Consider the following 20,861-nt stretch of genomic DNA (forward strand, 5'->3'; position numbering starts at 1 on the left):
GGGGAGAGGAGAGGAGAGGAGGGTAGAGGAAAGAGGAAGGGGAGAGGAAGGTAGGGGGGAAGCGGAAGGGGAGAGGAGAGGAGAGGAGGGTAGGGGGGACGAGGAAGGGGAGAGGAGGGTAGGGCAGGGGGAAGAGAAAGGGGAGGGTAGAGGAAAGAGGAAGGGGAGAGGAAGGTAGGGGGAAGAGGAAGGGGAGAGGAGGGTAGGGCAGGGGGGAAGAGAAAGGGGAGGGTAGAGGAAAGAGGAAGGGGAGAGGAAGGTAGGGGGAAGAGGAAGGGGAGAGGAGGGTAGGGCAGGGGGAAGAGAAAGGGGAGAGGAGAGGAGGGTAGAGGAAAGAGGAAGGGGAGAGGAAGGTAGGGGGAAGAGGAAGGGGAGAGGAGGGTAGGGCAGGGGGAAGAGAAAGGGGAGAGGAGAGGAGGGTAGAGGAAAGAGGAAGGGGAGAGGAAGGTAGGGGGGAAGAGGAAGGGGAGAGGAGAGGAGAGGAGGGTAGGGGGACGAGGAAGGGGAGAGGAGGGTAGGGCAGGGGGAAGAGAAAGGGGAGAGGAGAGGAGGGTAGAGGAAAGAGGAAGGGGAGAGGAAGGTAGGGGGAAGAGGAAGGGGAGAGGAGGGTAGAGGAAAGAGGAAGGGGAGAGGAAGGTAGGGGGAAGAGGAAGGGGAGAGGAGGGTAGGGCAGGGGGAAGAGAAAGGGGAGAGGAGAGGAGAGGAGGGTAGAGGAAAGAGGAAGGGGAGAGGAAGGTAGGGGGAAGAGGAAGGGGAGAGGGAGCCCTGGCTGTGAATGGATGGTGCTGAACTGTGAGATTTGGAGTATATCATCCCAAATGACAGCCTATTCCCTATATAGCGTGCTATGAGCCCCTGGTCAAAAGTAGTGCACTATGTAAAGAATTCGGTGCTATTTGGGATGAACTTTGGGAGAGCGATGAGGATGTTTTTTCTTCTTATTCAACCATTGCTTTGGTCGATATACACTACCATTCAAAAGTTTGGGGTCACTTAGAAATGTCCTTTTTTTTTTAAAGAAAAGCACATATTTAGCCCATTAAATAACATCAAATTGATCAGAAATACAGTGTAGACATTGTTAATGTTGTAAATGACTATTGTAGCTGGAAACGGCTGATCTTTACATTTACATTTGACATTTTAGTCATTTAGCAGACGCTCTTATCCAGAGCGACTTACAGTAGTGAATACATACATTTCATTTTCATTTCACGCATTTTTATTTTTTCTGGCCCCCCGTGGGAATCGAACCCACAACCCTGGTGTTGCACACACCATGCTGGCGTTGCAAACACCATGCTCTACCAACTGAGCCACAGGAAATATCTACATAGGAATACAGAGGCACATTATCAGCAACCATCACTTCTGTGTTCCAAAGGTACATTGCGTTAGCTAATGATCAATTAGCCTTTTAAAATGATAAACTTGGATTAGCTAACACAACGTGCCATTGGAAGACAGGAGTGATGGTTGCTGAAAATGGGCCTCTACGCCTATGTAGGTATTCCATTAAAAATCTGCCATTTCCAGCTACAATAGTCATTTACAACATTAACAATGTCTACACTGTATTTCTGATCAATTTGATGTTATTTTAATGGACAAAAAGTGTGCTTTTCTTTCAAAAACAAGGACACTTCTAAGTGACCCCAAACTTTTTAACGGTAGCGTATATTTTGACTTGGCTGAAATTCCATTGACAGAATGTTGTATAAGGTTGGTTTCAGGGGAGAATTTAGGGGGATTTGCTCCGTTATCTGTGTGTGTACATCACAGAGTCATGGAGTTAAACTGGGGCTACGTTCCAAATGGCACAATATTCCCTACATAGTGCACTATTTTTGACCAAAGCCCTATGGGCCCTGGTCAAAAGTAATGCACTATTTAGGGAATACAGTGCCATTTGGGACACAACATTGGAAACACCAGAGACACCAGAGCTCTTTAACAAGTGCCATGGCTGAGTCTCACACAAGGCATGTTTATGAGATCATAGCACAATCAGTCAGAGCTCTAGGTAGATTAAACTGAAACCCCAAGTTTACACAATTTCAACATTGAATATTTTGCAAGGTTTCAGTCTAAAATGGATTATGCACTGAAAGAAACTTGCTGTAATGAGTTAAAAAGTGGAGAAGAATCGCTCAACACATATCCTACTTCTTCTCATGAAATATTACCCATGTTCCTTGCAAAGGGAGGTATTTCAGTCTTAGAGACTCATTGGAGAGAACATGAAACATTTCCCTCCAACACAGAAACCCAGCCAGCCCGCACACACAGGGTATTTCCACGTTTCCCTTTTTCTTTCAGGGTAATTAATTGTGTTCGGTGTCAACATTCCCAACAAAGAACTCTTATCTTGTACCCTACATGTTTTCCCTCCATAGATTACCATGCGCTGTGGCCCCTACTGGCCCCTAGTAGTCTCAAGCTGATTAAGCTGGTAGTTCTGAGCTAGCCAACGAAGGCTAAAAGACAATGTAATCATTTGTAATCCCGGCTCAATTTCCTCCCTCATATAGAGTATGCTGCCTTACCCGCATGTATGGGTGCATTGTACAGTATGGCGTAGACGATTAGTCTTGAAACTTGAAACTGAATATGATTACTTGTAGAGAGTTTTCAACTCTCCTAAAGCATTTCATTTCTCCATATTGAAATAATTAAGTCACAGCTTTAAGAGGGACTCTCTCCTGTGTAAAAGTTAAGATAATGAAGGATGGAAAGGAAGCAGAGGATTGTGGGACTGAACAAGATCTTTTCTACAACCCCACCACCCCTCTTCTCCCATCTCGTCATTCAAATCGATCGCTGCCCAGACACGGCTGAACCTGGGGAAGTTTTCTTAGCCGGGGGGGCGCACACACGCACACACACACGCACGCACGCACACACACGCACACGCACACACACACACACACACACACACACACACACACACACACTGCAAATTCCACTTTTAACAGGGGCCACCAGTTCCCAAAGCAGAGGCTACAGTCATATGGTCCCTTTCCATTGTTCCCCAGTTCCGACCAGCAGTCATTCCCACTGTGGGAACTAGCTGTGCACACATGGGCAGACCAGCAGGCTGAACAGACGGGCGGTCAGGGTTCTCTCGGCCATGGGATGCTGCTAGTAGAGAAGTAGCTTCCTCATCGCCACTGCTTCCTATGGGGGGGGGGGGGGGGTCTTATGAAGTGCTTATGTTTAACGACACATGAAAAGTCAAAGTGCTATCCCTCACGGTGGTTTTGTGTGTCGAGAGTTTGCAGACGCTCCCTGACAGTAGAGACCAATTAGAGGAGAGGGTGAAGAAAATGAAGACTTCATGGATGAGAGATGTGCCCATTGTATTGGTTAGCTAAGAGCGCAACTTTTACCACGTGTGAGAAAATCAAGACGGACAATTAACAATGTCAACAAAGAGTTTTAAATTGGTAATGGCGGACAAATCTACACACTGAGAGTTCCACATCTACATGCATTGACTTGTCGAAGTGGTAAATATGACGCTCAACCAACACACGCTAAAAGAGTGGTTCACAGCAGGTTGTCTAAGTAATGAGTGGAAAGAGTAGCAGCCTACATTGTCAGAAGCAGGCAATTATTGCAAAGCTAGACGACAAAGCCAGACGGAGCGAGAACATTGCTGGAGAGGACGGATTTGACTTTAAATACTTTAAACCCCTTTCGGCTTTAAATGGAGGTTGCTGCTCAGTTTAATCCATGTTGACATCTTTTTGTGTTGCTGTTCAGATATTCTGACAGGAAGTTGATCCGGTGCCACCTCTTTAAATGACACTGAGCTTAGAGGTCCGCCATTATAGGTCAGTGAGAATTTCCCAGCTCTCCATTCCTTCCAGCCTTCAACCTCAGAACTCTGCGACAGCGATGGGCGCTACGATGGCCACTGCCATGGTTGACGGGTTGGATGTGATCGGCTATTTAAAAGAAAATAAACACACAGGCCCAAAACAGAAAGGAGATACCAAAAAAAATGTTATAAAGATGCCTCCAGTTTATCAAAGTCCAAGAATGTTATCATGTTGCAATTTTCCATAAAGGATACGTCAAACAATAAGGAAGTGACAAAAACACGATAAGTGCTAATGACTTCCTTTGCGTGACAGCTCAAAACAGACTTCTGGTACCAAGGGACTTCTGGTCCTTTAGTATGCAGGAAGGTTACAGAGGGACAAATAGCGCAAATACTTAGACTTTGTGAATCATACAGACAACCGTGAATCGGTAGGAACATACGCATGTATCTGACACCAACTTCTTCTAACTCTGAGGCTGTCCTAATATGGACACCGTATTTATGTCATTTACTGATCAGGTATAAGAACAGTATAGCTGCATGGTTGCCTGGTAACGTGTAATAACATACACAGCAGCAGTGCTACCACTCAACAAAACAGTGATTGTGAAATAGTCTGGCATTGGATATGTTAGCGAATAGACTCCATATTGACAGCTTATTGACACCAAAGGGGAAATCAACATGTGAAACACCATTTGCAAATAGACGCGGGTTTACTTTACATTGTGTGCTACAAGTTATTGATACACACAAAAACGAGGCAAGATCCTATATCAGACTAACAATTAGTGGCCAAGTCAAAGTTTTGATTCCACTCCAGCTCATGACAAAATCTTTTATGTACAATCGTTCAGCCTGTGGTAGTAATACAATTGAGGTTACCCGTGACCTGAGTCACTCCCAGCAGTACCAGCGACCTCTGCAGTCACGGGCCATTCATAACAGGCCTTAGGGTTTAGGACTCAAGGCGCAATGGTTCAGCCTACAGGGCTTGGGGAGAAAATCCCTTCATCCACCTCAGCATGGTTCAGCTGTTGGTGGATATGGCATATTTATATACTCCTCATCCTAGTGTGGGGCATGTGGCATATCTACCAGCAGCTAAAGCACGCTGAGGTGTCAGTAGGTCACTGCCATCTGATTCAGTGTCTGATATCTATTATACAATAATGACTCAAGTTCTACTTTAGAATGAACTTCACCCAACTCACCCAACGTCTAGCAACCCAAGGGTTGCGTGTTCGAATATCATCACGGACAACTTTTGCAACTACATAGCATGTGAGCTAGCTCTTCCCCTAACCCTAACCCCTAGCATAGCTAACGTTAGCATTAGCCACCTAGCCACCTAGCTAACGTTAGCCACAACAAATCAGACGTTTAGCAAATCCTTATCCTTGGTGATCACGCACCAAAACAGCAACATAAAACACAGTGAACATGAAAACACAGCGCACATAAAAAGACGCCACCGCAACAAGTGTGATTAACTTGTATTATATAGGTTGACATCCCATAAACATTATAATATATCATCCTCAATTGATGTAGCTGGAACAAATTCTAACTAAGCGGCTAGCATAATACAATACAGTATAACAGTGTGTGTTTAACAAATCCATTAAAACTATTTGTGGTTCTTTAGCTAAGTGAAGAGGGGCCACTTACAAGACTGTAAAGGGGGTTGGAAATCCTTCAGTGTGGCTTGCATTCCAACGTATTATAAGAGCCCTCAATGAATTTGAGGTTTGAGCATGTAGAGACACCCTGCAGAGCAGAGCTCTCCAAACTGCCCTGATCGCTCTCGCTCTCTCTCTCTCTCTCTCTCTCTCTCTCTCGTTTCAATTTCAATTCAAGTGGCTTTACTGGCATGGTAAACATATGTTTACATTGCCAAAGCAAGTGAAATGTATAAACAAAAGTAACAATAAAGCGTGAACTGTAAATATTACACACCCAAGTTCTCACTCTGATGATGCTATACTCATGTTGGGCAGCGTTTCTGTAAATGATGTCGTTCTAAATTACCACACCGAACCCACACAAATCTGGTTAAACGAAGTATAAAGTTTAAGACATATGGTAGTGCCCCGTGGCGTGGATTACATCGAATAACTCGTACATCAAACCATATGAGAATATTGTAGCAAAGTAATCTATTATATACTTAATATGTCAGGCTTGAGATTATAAATCCCGATTTGCATTATGATATGGATTGTTATGGGTTAAATCAAATCTGTTAGACATTAGTAGCGGGCCACAGAAGGCACCTTGCAAACGTTCGTAATGATGGCAATACAGGGACATTAATCTTATCCTTAGGGTTTGATAATTGGTAAAAGTGTTGACTCATGGCGATATTAAGCATAGTTCTGCTATATAAATATGTAGTAGTCAGTCAGAGTACAACCATTGAAATACAGCAAGGACATTTCACTCCACATGTTGAGTCCATAAGGGATTCGTCTCCAACGTCTCCAAGAGAAGGTGCGCGTGTCCCAACTCATATTTTTAGTAGTAAATTGCAGCTATTCCGTGGAGAAACAGACTGAGCTGCTGGAAAGAAAAAACGCATGCAGGGGGAGGAGGAAAATCTAGTGACACCGTGAAATTGCATTGAACATGCCATTCTCTGCTCCGAGGACGTTCAGGCTCCCCAAACTCTCATCTGCTCGCTTGATGGATGCCGCCGCCGACACAGAAGTTTGACACAGAAAGCTCACAAAAGAGTTGTCTCCAGCAGCTTTCGTTTCACGGAGAAAATAACGGCCTTATTTTTACCTGTCATCATCGCACCATCATTTTTATGTCAGTGGTCTCCCGAAAATTCGGGTATCTGATGCGCTATTAATTTTCTTTAGAGGAAAAAGAACTTGAGAAACAGCGCTTGACCAAAAGAGGTCAACAAATAGAGAGTACGTTTTTTGCTCCGGATAAAGACTTATACAATGCACTTATTTGGAATATCTGTTCTCCTTGCCAATTCAGCGATTCTCTACGCAAATCTAGCCAGTGAATCGAGTCATGAATTCAGTCATGACTATTATGATTATGATCAGGATCAAGGGGATGCACCGGTATGTATTTGTATACAAGTTTTCTATTTAACGCATGCTATTTATATTACTTATGCATTACTATTATGCAGTGTAAATTATTCAATTGATATTCAAAGCCATTTTAATATTATATTGGGGAATGTGGGATGGAGCTGGAGGGTATACAAGTCATAATATTTGACTTTCCACAAATGTGGTGATGATGTAAGTTACTGAACATTCACTACCGTACAGTATGTAGTGAATATAGACATCACTGAAACAAGGGTCACATCAACAGGAGGTCATTTCATCTGAACTTTTAATGGGAAAATGGGAAAAAGGCTGGGAATATATGGCATAGACAGGGGGTAATATTTATCTCCAGCTGGGGGTGTGGGGGGGGGGGGGCTATCATGGATGAGATGGAGCAAGAGATCAGTGAGAATTCCTCACAATGAAAGGATGCAGAGCAGATTAGAGAAGAGCACTTTCAAATTAGGAGAAGAAAGGGGGGTTGGAGGCAGGTGTCACTGTGTCAAAACTTGTGGGGGCCTCAGTGTGTGGGTGTGTTCCTCTCTCTCTGTGTGTGTGTGTGTGTGTGTGTGTGTGTGTGTGTGTGTGTGTGTGTGTGTGTGTGTGTGTGTGTGTGTGTGTGTGTGTGTGTGTGTGTGTGTGTGTGTTCCTCAGTAGCAGTAGGAGTTAAGGAGACAGGGATAATCTTAAACACGTGGCATATAATATGACACTCAGTTGGTGTGATTGACACTGCTACCAGTAGACTTTTAGTGTCTCAACAAAGCCTGCAGCAGTGATGATGCACTGAAAACACAGGTTCTCATTCTTAAACTCTCTTCTCCTATCTCTCTCTCTGTGTGTGTGTGTGTGTGTGTGTGTGTGTGTGTGTGTGTGTGTGTGTGTGTGTTCCTCAGTAGCAGTAGGAGTTAAGGAGACAGGGATAATCTTAAACACGTGGCATATAATATGACACTCAGTTGGTGTGATTAACACTGCTACCAGTAGACTTTTAGTGTCTCAACAAAGCCTGCAGCAGTGATGATGCACTGAAAACACAGGTTCTCATTCTTAAACTCTCTTCTCCTATCTCTCTCTCTCTCTCTGTGTGTGTGTGTGTGTGTGTGTGTGTGTGTGTGTGTGTGTGTGTGTGTGTGTGTGTGTGTGTGTGTGTGTGTGTGTGTGTGTGTGTGTGTGTGTGTGTGTGTGTGTGTGTGTGTGTGTGTGTTCAGTAATGATCTTGTTATGTACTCCCATTGGCTCATAAAGGTTATTTACAGTCATACGGCTGTATGACCTGACAAAACAAAATGTCCTGTTTGGATAGTATCACTTCCAGTACCTACCTCTGATATCAAAACAGTATCATAATGGCTTATGAAATTCACTGTGTAAATAAATGACCTCATATGCCATACATTTCAAAAATCTAATGGAAACATTAATCACCTCCCATAGGGACTGGTGTAATTGGTCTGAGTGTGTGTGTGTGTGTGTGTGTGTGTGTGTGTGTGTGTGTGTGTGTGTGTGTGTGTGTGTGTGTGTGTGTGTGTGTGTGTGTGTGTGTGTGTGTGTTTGGGTGTATGTAATCACAGTTATGTTAACCCCCTGGAGTCGTTATCAAATTAAAAGTAATTAAGATTCATTTCATCGGAATTCAAAGGTTACATGTTCAACCATATATATTTTTTTTTATCCAAGCGGGAGGTATTTATCCTACGGTGACTATGGTTACGATACAGCGATGAATATTTGTCCAATAACTGCAATAACTGCGTTGCGAGTGGTGTAATTAGAAATCTATATTATTCAAATATTGCACCCACACTGCTCGCGCGCGTCAACGAGCGTCTGTGTTGCCAAGGGCTAAAATATAGAAGTCAGTTCTATTTGTGATGCAGATCGCGCTGCAAGTCCTGCCTCTCCCATCTTCTTATTGGTTTATAGAAGCAGGTGCCATCTCCTCATCTATCACTCCAGTGTTAATTTGCTAAATTATAATTACTTCGCTACTATGGCCTATTTATTGCCTTACCACCTCACGCCATTTGCACACACTGTATATAGACTTTCTTTTTTTTCTACTGTACGCTTGTTTATTCCATGTGTAACTCTATGTTGTTTTTTGTGTCGCACTGCTTTGCTTTATCTTGGCCAGGTCGCAGTTGTAAATGAGCACTTGTTCTCAACTAGCTTACCTGGTTAAATAAAGGTGAAATAAAATAAATTACAAAAAAATTGGTTATACCTCCGTGTAACACGGAACCCAAACCGGCTGCGCGCGTGCGCCATCGTGCATAAATGTATTTTGTCCCACCACACCAAACGAGATCACGACACGCAGGTTAAAATATCAAAACAAACTCTGAACCAATTATATTAATTTGGGGACAGGTCAAAAAGCATTAAACATTTATGGAAAGTTAGCTAGCTAGCTTGCACTTGCTAGCTAATTTGACCTATTTAGCTAGCTTGCTGTTGCTAGCTAATTTGTCCTGGGATATAAACATTGAGTTGTTATTTTACCTGAAATGCACAAGGTCCTCTACTCCGCCAATGAATCCACAAATAAAACGGTCAACCGAATCGTTTCTAGTCATCTCTCCTCCTTCCAGGCCTTTTCTTCTCTTGACTTTATATTGCGATTGGCAACTTTCATAAATTAGGTGCATTACCGCCACTGACCTCGTTCGTCTTTCAGTCACCGACGTGGGTATAACCAATGAGGAGATGGCACGTGGGTACCTGCTTCTATAAACCAATGAGGAGATGGGAGAGGCAGGACTTACAGTGTGGTCTGCGTCAGAAATAGAACTGACTTCTATTTTAGCCCCTGGCAGTGCAGACGCTCGTTGACCCGCACGAGCAATAATTGAATAAAATGTATGTTTACATTTATTTTGCAACACTCGCGCACACGAGGGGTGTAGTCAGCCTGTAACTCACCTAGAACTAGAAGTCATCTGGCTGCATCACTCAGTGTTGGGTTCACATACACACACACACACACACACACACACACACACACACACACACACACACACACACACACTTCGAAAGAGTACTAAGGATGAATGACTGTTCTCGTGGGGCTAGAGAGTAGAACGAGGCTGGGTTGAGAGGGTTGAGAAGGGGTACGTCCATGGGGGTGAATGGGAGTAGGGGGTGCTGTTAGGGATAAGAGGGGCAGCTGTAATTTGTGGTCACCTTGAGGTTTGGATCTGACTTTAATCCAACCATAGCGTAGACCTTTGTGCATGCCGGTGGGTCTGTCTCAATAGTCTGGTCTGGATAATTGGTCTGTAGCTATTTCATGTTGAAACATTGCTTGCTTTGTGACTGTTTCCTTTATTACACACACAGACCTCTGTAAGGGGGGGCTCTTGGTAGTGTAAGTACAGGAGGCCTGGGTGTTTGTGTTACAGTTGGTGAAGAAGGCAGTGTGAAAACCTGCTGAGGCAATGAAGCGCACTGCCCTGGAGTGTTAGAGAGTGGCTGTGGGATAGGGTCCATTACCTACTGCGCCCTAAGACAATGGACCTGACCTGGACTTAGCACTTAGCCTAGCTTCACACTGTGTTGTTAAGGGGAATCCCTCTAGACATTGTAAGATAGGGCCCCTGTATAGAGACATCCCCTAGCTCCTAGCCCAACCTTTACCCCCTAGGCTAGTACCCCCTGTATAGAGACAACCCCTAGCTCCTAGCCCAACCTTTACCCCCTAGCAGACAATTTTATCCAAAGCAACTTACAGTCATGTGTGCATACATTTCACGTTTGGGTGGTCCGGGGAATCAAACCCACTACCCTGGCGTTACAACACCATGCTCTACCAACTGAGCAACAAAGGACCACTAGCCAGTCCTCCCAGATATACTCAAGAGACTAGGAAGGGAGTGGGAGTTAAGGAGTGTTTCCTGTCTTTTCCATGACAGTCAGTGTAGTGTGTGAAGAGACTAGGTAGGGAGTAGGGATTAAAGGCTGTTTCCTGTCTTCTCCTTGACAGTCAGTGTAGTATGTGAAGAGACTAGGTGGGGAGTAGGGGTTAAAGGCTGTTTCCTGTCTTCTCCATGACAGTCAGTGTAGTATGTGAAGAGACTAGGTAGGGAGTAGGGGTTAAAGGCTGTTTCCTGTCTTCTCCATGACAGTCAGTGTAGTATGTGAAGTAATTACCTTGTTCTCGTAAGCCCAACAGTTAGATCCCAGGTGGAAGAGATTACCTCACAGCTGCTTTCCTCAGCTCGACTTTATCTCTAGGTTATCTCTGTTACACAACCCACCTGTCCTAACTCCTAGTCTTACGACGGTATATCACACCTCTTTTCAACACTTCACCCGCTTTCACTACGAAAGAACACTGATACAGAGTATCAAACATGAGCTAGATGAGTTGGTGACATAAGGTTGTAGGGTTTGGATGTGGCTTAGGCGAAGGGAGAGAGGGTCAAGGTTCAGCTGTCCTTTGAGTTAGGACACTGTTGCAATTACAGTCAGTATTACAAGAGAGCTGTCACTTTTATGGCCAACTAGCCATTTCACTGTGGTTATGAAATGTCTACAATGGCAAGTATTTGAGTGCCTGCCAAAATGGAGAGAAAAAAACCTTGTCAAAGGTTCAGTGGAGTATATGGGAGTCTCAAGCACTGGATTACAATAAGAGGACAAAAATATAAACAAATATATACAAGGTATTTATCGTTACATGATGTTGATGTTGCTTCAGACAATTGAGTTAATGCTTAGACGCTTTAATGTATACATGCCTGTACCCACCCAGGAGTACAATGCTCTCACTCTCTCCATCTCTCTCCCACACAAACACGTTATATTCTCTCTCTCTCTCTCTATCTCTCTCTCTCTCTCTCTCTCTCTCTCTCTCTCTCTCTCTCTCTCTCTCTGTATCTCTCTCTCTCTGTCTCTCTCTCTCTTTCAGTTGCTCCTCATTCCCTCTGTCTGCCTCTCTCTCTCTCTGCCTCGTTCAGTCTGTGCTACTAATGACCCAGGCCGTATAGTGAACCTTACGAACAACAAGCAGTCAATGATCCTCAGTTGAATCCTCAGTGTGTCCATATGTCTGTGACAGTAGCACAGTGGGAAGCCTTTGACTACCAGTACTGTTTGTCTGTCTGCTACTGAACCTTCCAGCTCCCTCACACAGCAGCCAGCAGGTGGTAGCTCACAACAAAACTAGAGCTGACATACCGTAAGCTAGGATCAACATCACTGTCAGAGGTACGGCTGTGTGCTTAACTCTGTCTGGTTAATGTAAAGCTGAGAACAGAGAGAAGAATGTATTCCCATGGTCCTTCAGGACAACTAATGGTGCCTCTCTGACACTCTCTTGCCCTCGCCTCACCAACTTCCTGGAAACAGTGCAGTCAAGAAGAGGCCAAATGAGTTCACGGTCCTCAGAAGAAGTTTTGGATGTTTTCAAAACACATTTATCTGCAGTGGAGACCCTTTAGTTCAGCTCACGTGAGCTGGAAATGAACGGTAGCCGCAATGCCAGGTGCTTAGGGTGTAGTGTGACCAAACAATGCTTAATTCCTATTGTTAAGATGATGCAACAAGTATTTCATGATTTAATGAAGGTTGAACAGATTTTCTCATGAAGTGCCAAAGCCCCCTAAAAATATTGTGCCTAATTGGTGCAACAAAAAAAAAACAGCAAATTGCTTTGTCTTTGATGTTAGCACCAGCTAGCAGTGATGTTATGCAAGTCTCATTTCTTCCTAACATAGAACATCTGTCATGCTTTCATGGGGTTACTGACAAGGTCTGTCACTGCATACAGGTTTAATCCTATCAGTGCAAACAGTAATTCACTAATCTGTCTCTTTCGCCACGTTTCCTGTACTGTGTTTGACAAAGAACAGAACATCCCATAATAATGGAGGAACTGAACTGTCAAGGACTGTTCCATTCTTTTCACAACCTATTTGGATGAATGCTTTAACTAAAAAACGCAAAATCTCTCAAAACACAAAAACAACAAACCCAGGCTAGAGAGTATCAGTATAAATATTGACCTTTTAGCATGGTATCACCTGCTATGATACTGCACCGTGTGTCATTTCAAAGTTTCAGCATTTATTTGTCACGTGCACAGGAGACAGCAGGTGTAAAACAGTACAGTGAAATGTTTTCTTGCAAGCTACTTCACAACAATTCAATATCAAGGTGAGAGAAAATAATGTTAAGGAAATAATACAAGTAAGAATAAAAAGTAAGAAAACACATGAGAAATACGGAGGAAGTAACACAGCAATCGAAGCTATACTTGCCTAGTTAAATAAAGGTCAAATAAAATTCAAAATAAAATATAGATATACTGAGTGTACAAAACATTAAGAACACCTTCCTAATATTGAGTTGCATGGACTCTACAAGGTGTTGAAAGTGTTCCATAGGGATGCTGGCCCATGTTGACTCCAATGCTTCCCACAATTGTGACAAGTTGGCTGGATGTCCTTTGGGTGGTGGGCCATTCTTGATACACACGGGAAACAGATAAGAGTGAAAAACCCAGCAGCGTTGCAGTTCTTGACACAGACCGGTGCGCCGGGTACCTACTACCATACCCCGTTCAAAGGCAATCTTTTGTCTTGCCCATTCACCCTCTGAATGGCACACATACACAATCCATGTCTCAATTGTCTCAATTGTCTTTAACCTGTCTCCTCCCCTACATCTACACTGATTGAAGTGGATTTAACAAGTGACATCAATAAGGGATTCACCCGGTCAGTCTATGTCACGGAAACTGCAGGTGTTCTTAATTTTTTATACACTCAGTGAATTGAGCCTGTAGCTTAAACTGACAGATTTTGATGGGGATTTCTGTATTATGTTACTTAGATTGATGCAGGGGTGTGTCAATAGACTCTTTATTATTAATTAGATATGGCAAAATAGGAAATGAATTATAGTAAATGAAGCAAACACAGATTTTTACAATAATCACAAATATTTATCACTAGCTTAACCATTTAGAGATAATAAAAAATGTTCCTAAGCACAATTGAACCAGGCGCTGTAGACTGGAGCGTCCGTAGGGTCAGTGCTGCAGGCTGAACGCTTGACGGGCCTTGTATACCTACCGATCCTCGACTTCAGCGATGTCATTTACAAAATAGCCTCCAACACTCTACTCAACAAATTGGATGCAGTCTATTACAGTGCCATCCGTTTTGTCACCAAAGCCCCATATACTACCCACCACTGCGATCTGTACACTCTCGTTGGCTGGCCTTCGCTTCATACTCGTCGCCAAACCCACTGGCTCCAGGTCATCTACAAGTCTTTGCTAGGTAAAGCCCCGCCTTATCTCAGTTCACTGGTCACCATAGCAACACCCACCCGCAGCACGCGCTCCAGCAGGTATATTTCACTGATCACCCCAAAGCCAATTACTCGTTTGGCCGCCTTTCCTTCCAGTTCTCTGCTGCCAATGACTGGAACGAACTGCAAAAATTGCTGAAGCTGGAGACTCTTATCTCCCTCACTAACTTCAAGCACCAGCTGTCAGAGCAGCTCACAGATCATTGCACCTGTACATAGCCCATCTGTAAACAGCCCACCCAACTACCTCATCCCCATACTGTATTTATTTATTTATTTTGTTCCTTTGCACCCCAGTATCTCTACTTGCACATTCATCTTTTGCACATCTATCACTCCAGTGTTTAATTGCTATATCGTAATTACCTCGCCATTATGGCCTATTTTATTGTCTTACCTCCCTTATCTTACCTCATTTGCACACACTGTATATATACTTTTTTTCCTACTGTATGTTTGTTTATTCCATGTGTAACTCCGTGTTGTTGTATGTGTCGAACTGCTTTGCTTTATCTTGGCCAGGTCGCAGTTGTAAATGAGAACTTGTTCTCAACTAGCCTACCTGGTTAAATAAAGGTGAAAAAAAATATATATACTTAGCATCTTCAGACTGAACAGTAAAGAGTTGGATTAGACTCACAAAGGATATACAAAACACTCAACTCCCATTTTCTGCAGTGGGGAGATTGAATGAGGGTCAAGGAGGTTAGAATGCATCATGAATAGGCTCAGTTCAGGGTACTTGTTGGTAGCAGACATTGTATAAAGCGGTGCTTCTGAGCCCTTCAGGTGTTAACATTTAACCTGTTTCTCATTGTTATGCTGATCCTGGCTCTCCACAACAGGTATTTTCTGACTAGGGAAATGAAAGCAGATTAAATGGAAAGTGAAAGGTGCCCAGTTAGTTTTTCTGTGGTGATTAGATAATCAGATCCAACTCTCTGTAGTCAGAAATGTGTACTAGACATTGTCATGGTCCTTGAATTTAAGAAATTTTGCTATGATAACAACTTAGTGTTTGAGAATATCTTCAGGGACTAGATACTACATATTATGCAGCACTTCAAAGCTGGACATATGGGACCAATTTCATATGGGAGATGAATCACAACAGCTAAGATGAGAGACCACGCTAGTGTGCAGAGACCACGTTAGTCTACAGAGACCCACCTAGCCTACAGAGACCACACTAGCCTACAGAGACCATGCTAGCCTACAGAGACCATGCTAGTCTACAGAGACCGTGCGAGTCTACAGAGACCGTGCTAGTCTACAGAGACCGCGCAAGTTTACAGAGACCGCGATAGTCTACAGAGACCGCGATAGTCTACAGAGACCACAATAGTCTACAGAGACCTCGATAGTCTACAGAGACCGCGATAGTCTACAGAGACCGCAATAGTCTACAGAGACCGCGATAGTCTACAGAGACCACAATAGTCTACAGAGACCGCAATAGTCTACAGAGACCACAATAGTCTACAGAGACCGCAATAGTCTACAGAGACCACAATAGTCTACAGAGACCGTGATAGTCTACAGAGACCACAATAGTCTACAGACTCCACAATAGTCTACAGAGACCACGTTAGTCTACAGAGACCACTCTAGTCTACAGAGACCGCGCTAGTCTACAGAGACCGCGCTAGTCTACAGAGACCGCGATAGTCTACAGACTCCACAATAGTCTACGGAGACCACAATAGTCTACAGAGACCGTGATAGTCTACAGAGACCACAATAGTATACAGACTCCACAATAGTCTACAGAGACCACGTTAGTCTACAGAGACCACTCTAGTCTACAGAGACCGCGCTAGTCTACAGAGACCGCGATAGTCTACAGACTCCACAATAGTCTACGGAGACCACAATAGTCTACAGAGACCGTGATAGTCTACAGAGACCACAATAGTCTACAGACTCCACAATAGTCTACAGAGACCGCGATAGTCTACAGAGACGACCATACTCTACAGAGACTACAATAGTCTACAGAGACCGCGATAGTCTACAGAGACCACAATAGTCTACAGAGACCGTGTTAGTCTACAGAGACCACAATAGTCTACAGACTCCACAATAGTCTACAGAGACCACGTTAGTCTACAGAGACCGCGCTAGTCTACAGAGACCGCGCTAGTCTACAGAGACCGCGATAGTCTACAGAGACGACCATACTCTACAGAGACCACACTAGTCTACAGAGTCCACAATAGTCTACAGAGACCACTCTAGTCTACAGAGTCCACAATAGTCTACAGAGTCCACAATAGTCTACAGAGACCACGCTAGTCTAGAGACAACAATAGTCTACAGAGAACACGCTAGTCTACAGAGACCACAATAGTCTACAGAGACCACACTAGTCTATAGAGACCACAATGGTCCTGAAAGACATCAATAGCAGGTGACAAGAAATCTGCCTTTCATAACTGCACCAGTTTTCTGTCCGTCTCTTTTTCTTCTCTTCCCTGTTCAGCCTGTTCTGTTCACATATGGAAGTACATCTAATCCCCTACATGGGTTTTACCACTTCTTAATAAACAGTAGCGTGGAAGAGCATCCATCAGCTGAAGTTTAATTAGAAAAGAGAGAGCCCAGAGAGGGAAGAAGAATGAGATGTGGAGGAGAGGGACTTTAACCTCCCAGCTGCTCCTCCTAAACTCTTGGCCTCTCAGCGTTGACTTTGTGCACGCGCCTTTAAATGCAGCCCTACAGAACAGAGGTGATTGGCGGTTTTATTCATACCGCCAACATAAGGTCTTGCCATTTGGAAGCGCACAAAGTTGGTAGAGGTGTAGAGAGAGGAAAAATCCCCCATTCATTTTTAGCCTGGTTTCCTTTAAGCTCTGCCGGGTTTAAAGAAAGGGGTCATTTAAAATGTCCTGGACCTCAGACAGAGGCACGGAGCAGTCAGAGGGAAAAGCTTTACTGGTCGACTGGAGAAGACCCAGGGTCATATTACATAGTATTTCATGATTGTGGCAATATTACTTTCGTAATGGAACTCAACCAATCATTTCTCTGTCTACTGCCTTATAACCTAAGCCTGTCATGGTACATGCTACATACGAAGTCCTCCATAGTGATTGTTTTAGTGGGTACGCCGATTTGATTGACTTTCGTTACAAGTTTCACAATTGACTATTCTGTTTGGACTAATCTCTATTGTTCTGTTTGTCATACCAGTCAGAAAGCAAAGGGTCCTCACAAGCTTCACTGTTTGTCATGGGTACATGTTTAGGGGCCCCAGTAACTCTGAATGTACTGACACCATGACTAAACAAGAGGCCTAGCTAGGTGGTCTCCTCATCAGGAGTAGCAGAGTGTGCATGTAGACTGTGTGGAAACTGGTTTGGAGACAACGGGTTAGCTTAGCGGTCTTTGATTAATTGAGAACTCACTGAGGCAAGACGTTTGTTTAGAAGAGGAGTGTGAGCTGCATGACTGGTCTGAAGACACGCCACAGTGACACACACACACACACACACACACACTCACAGATGCGTGCACACACATAAACGCAAGCACACACACACACGGCTCTGCGCTCCTGGTCGTGGTGTAAGTCAGCTTACACCACGACTGCCAGCGTGCAACCGCAGCACTCCAGCGCTAAAACAACAAGTCGTGACGTAATGCCCTCACGGCCAATACCACAAAAAGCGATGGGCTCTGGCTCCCTCTGTACTGTATCAGCTTAGCACTTCCAACTGCTCCGTGAAAAACAATTACAAATCTGTGAGTGTAGTTCAAATTTTCACACAATTCTCTCTTTGACAATACATGAAATTCAAGTTATTCAAGTGTATCTCAAGGATTTTCACATACAGGGCCTGCCCTGTCAGGAGAAACCAACAAGTTAACTCTCAGGCTCCAACCAGGACAATTAGCATAGGACAGCATGTAAGATACACGTTTTCTCCTGTCCTATGCTTTGAGGTTTTCTCTCGTCCTTCAGCCTACTGCAGTATTTGTAGGTTGCCATTATGTCGGAAAGAAGCAGCATGCATTGGTAGCCCAGTGGAGGGGTCATGGCTTGAAGGGATCCAGCTTTTGTCAAATGTACATCAAAAGTTGTTTTATGTGCATTTTTAGCTAACCAAGTGGAGGCTAGCTAACCCAGTGGAGGCTAGCTAACCCAGTGGAGGCTAGCTAACCCAGTGGAGGCTGGAGGCTGGTGTGTGGGGATGTAAAGTCGGCCAGGCAGAACACCCTGGAAGGGGAGCTCAGAAGGTGGGCTTTGCTACATTAGGCCCTAGTTCCCGGTGGTCCTATAGAGCCAGATAAATAGGCTGAGCTGATTGCTTTATTGCACCACAGAAACCCTAAAGCAAGCAGCCATTCACAGATAAACATGTCTAATCCCACTAAAAACACATCCCACATGTCCTCCAAGCTGTCAGATATCTGCGAAACGAATCTGCAAAGTCAAAGAGGAAGGGTGACAAAATGGAAGCCAGTTGAGGATTACAAGATCAGTGTTCAAAATCCCTTTTCCTCCAAGTTCTTCTGCAAAGCTGATTGTATCTGGGCAATTATTCAATAATAATTTATTGGGGTTTTCAAAGCTAATCCTATACTATGTACATTAACCCTGACTATGATATTTGATTTGTTCAGACTTTGCACAGTGCCAGTTTTACATCTAATGGCTATAGCAGCTCTAGCGCTAAGAAGGGAAAAGCCATTCCCCCAAGGAAGAAGGCAAGTGGGGGAGTGTGGAAGAAGGAGGGTGGAATGATGCTGGCCTTAGGATGAGCTGTAGCGTGATGTACAAGAGGAATTTTTGGAGTCTTCCTACCTACCGGGAAACATCTCAATCACACCAGGGCTGTGTCCCAAATGGCACCCTGTCACCTATATAGTGATGATAAGGTGCCCATAAGGCTCTGGTCAAAAGTAGTGCACTAAAAATGGAGTAGGTGCCATTTGAGACGCAGCCCAGGAAATGATTAGTGATGAATAGGATTATTCAAATGAAACCTGCTGTCTGTCTGGGTTCTGGTCTGCTGAGCGGTTCCTACATGATGATTTGTATCTCAGTTCATTTTGGGTCCATATCAGTAGAATAGGACAGATATCCCTGATATTGGCTTACCATGCACACCAGATGGATGGAGGCACGGTGGTCCATGTGCCCTCTCTTCCCTTACAACTCCTTCTAGCTATATTGTGGTGGGAGTCTGCTCAGCCATCCAGAGCTGGAGTTTGTGCTGTGTAGCTAGGTCAGTGGAGTCTGGTGTTTGTCCTGTCTTACTGTAACTAGGTCAGTGGAGTCTGGTGTTTGTCCTGTCTTACTGTAGCTAAGTCAGTGGAGTCTGGTGTTTGTCCTGTCTTACTGTAGCTAGGTCAGTGGAGTCTGGTGTTTGTCCTGTCTTACTGTAGCTAGGTCAGTGGAGTCGGGTGTTTGTCCTGTCTTACTGTAGCTAGGTCAATGGAGTCTGGTGTTTGTCCTGTCTTACTGTAGCTAGGTTAGCTCCCCCAGTGCAGTACTCTCTGAACCTGTCCTGTCTTACTGTAGCTAGGTCAGCTCCCCAGTGCAGTGCTCTCTGAACCTGTCCTGTCTTACTCTAGCTAAGTCAGCTCCCCAATGCAGTGCTCTCCAAACCTGTCCTGTCTTACTGTAGTAAAGTCAGCTCCCCCAGTGCAGTACTCTCTGAACCTGTCCTGTCTTACTGTAGCTGCTTCAGCTCCCCCAGTGCAGTACTCTCTGAACCTGTCCTGTCTTACTGTAGCTAAGTCAGCTCCCCCAGTGCAGTACTCTCTGAACCTGTCCTGTCTTACTGTAGCTACGTCAGCTCCCCCAGTGCAGTACTCTCTGAACCTGTCCTGTCTTACTGTAGCTGCGTCAGCTCCCCCAGTGCAGTACTCTCTGAACCTGTCCTGTCTTACTGTAGCTACGTCAGCTCCCCCAGTGCAGTACTCTCTGAACCTGTCCTGTCTTACTGTAGCTGCGTCAGCTCCCCCAGTGCAGTACTCTCTGAACCTGTCCTGTCTTACTGTAGCTGCATCCGAAGTTGTATAAATGTAGATATATGAATATGGTTCTGGCAAGGTCTGTTTCCCCAGTACAGTGTTCTCTAAGCCTGTCCTGTCTTACTCTAGCTAGGTCCGCTCCCCCAGTGCAGTACTCTCTGAACCTGTCCTGTCTTACTGTAGCTACGTCAGCTCCCCCAGTGCAGTACTCTCTGAACCTGTCCTGTCTAACTGTAGCTACGTCAGCTCCCCCAGTGCAGTACTCTCTGAACCTGTCCTGTCTTACTGTAGCTGCGTCAGCTCCCCCAGTGCAGTACTCTCTGAACCTGTCCTGTCTTACTGTAGCTGCGTCAGCTCCCCCAGTGCAGTACTCTCTGAACCTGTCCTGTCTTACTGTAGCTGCGTCAGCTCCCCCAGTGCAGTACTCTCTAAGCCTGTCCTGTCTTACTCTAGCTAGGTCCGCTCCCCCAGTGCAGTACTCTCTGAACCTGTCCTGTCTTACTGTAGCTACGTCAGCTCCCCCAGTGCAGTACTCTCTGAACCTGTCCTGTCTTACTGTAGCTGCGTCCGAAGTTGTATAAATGTAGATATATGAATATGCTTCTGGCAAGGTCTGTTTCCCCAGTACAGTGTTCTCTAAGCCTGTCCTG

At 44.6% G+C, this 20,861-nt stretch overlaps 1 protein-coding gene across 1 annotated transcript in view; it reads left to right on the forward strand.

Moving 5' to 3' along the window:
• The first annotated feature begins 6,133 nt into the window (after positions 1-6,133).
• The window catches only part of LOC106610161 (vascular endothelial growth factor C), a 47,088-nt gene continuing 32,360 nt past the window's right edge, over positions 6,134-20,861 (forward strand). The window contains exon 1 of the mRNA XM_014209332.2: positions 6,134-6,912. Within this exon, the coding sequence (XP_014064807.1) occupies positions 6,784-6,912 (129 nt within the window). The 5' untranslated portion in view covers positions 6,134-6,783. The remainder of the gene's footprint in view (positions 6,913-20,861) is intronic.

The sequence above is a fragment of the Salmo salar genome, chromosome ssa08 (genome assembly GCF_905237065.1).
Source record: "Salmo salar chromosome ssa08, Ssal_v3.1, whole genome shotgun sequence".
Taxonomy (NCBI): Eukaryota; Metazoa; Chordata; class Actinopteri; order Salmoniformes; family Salmonidae; genus Salmo; species Salmo salar.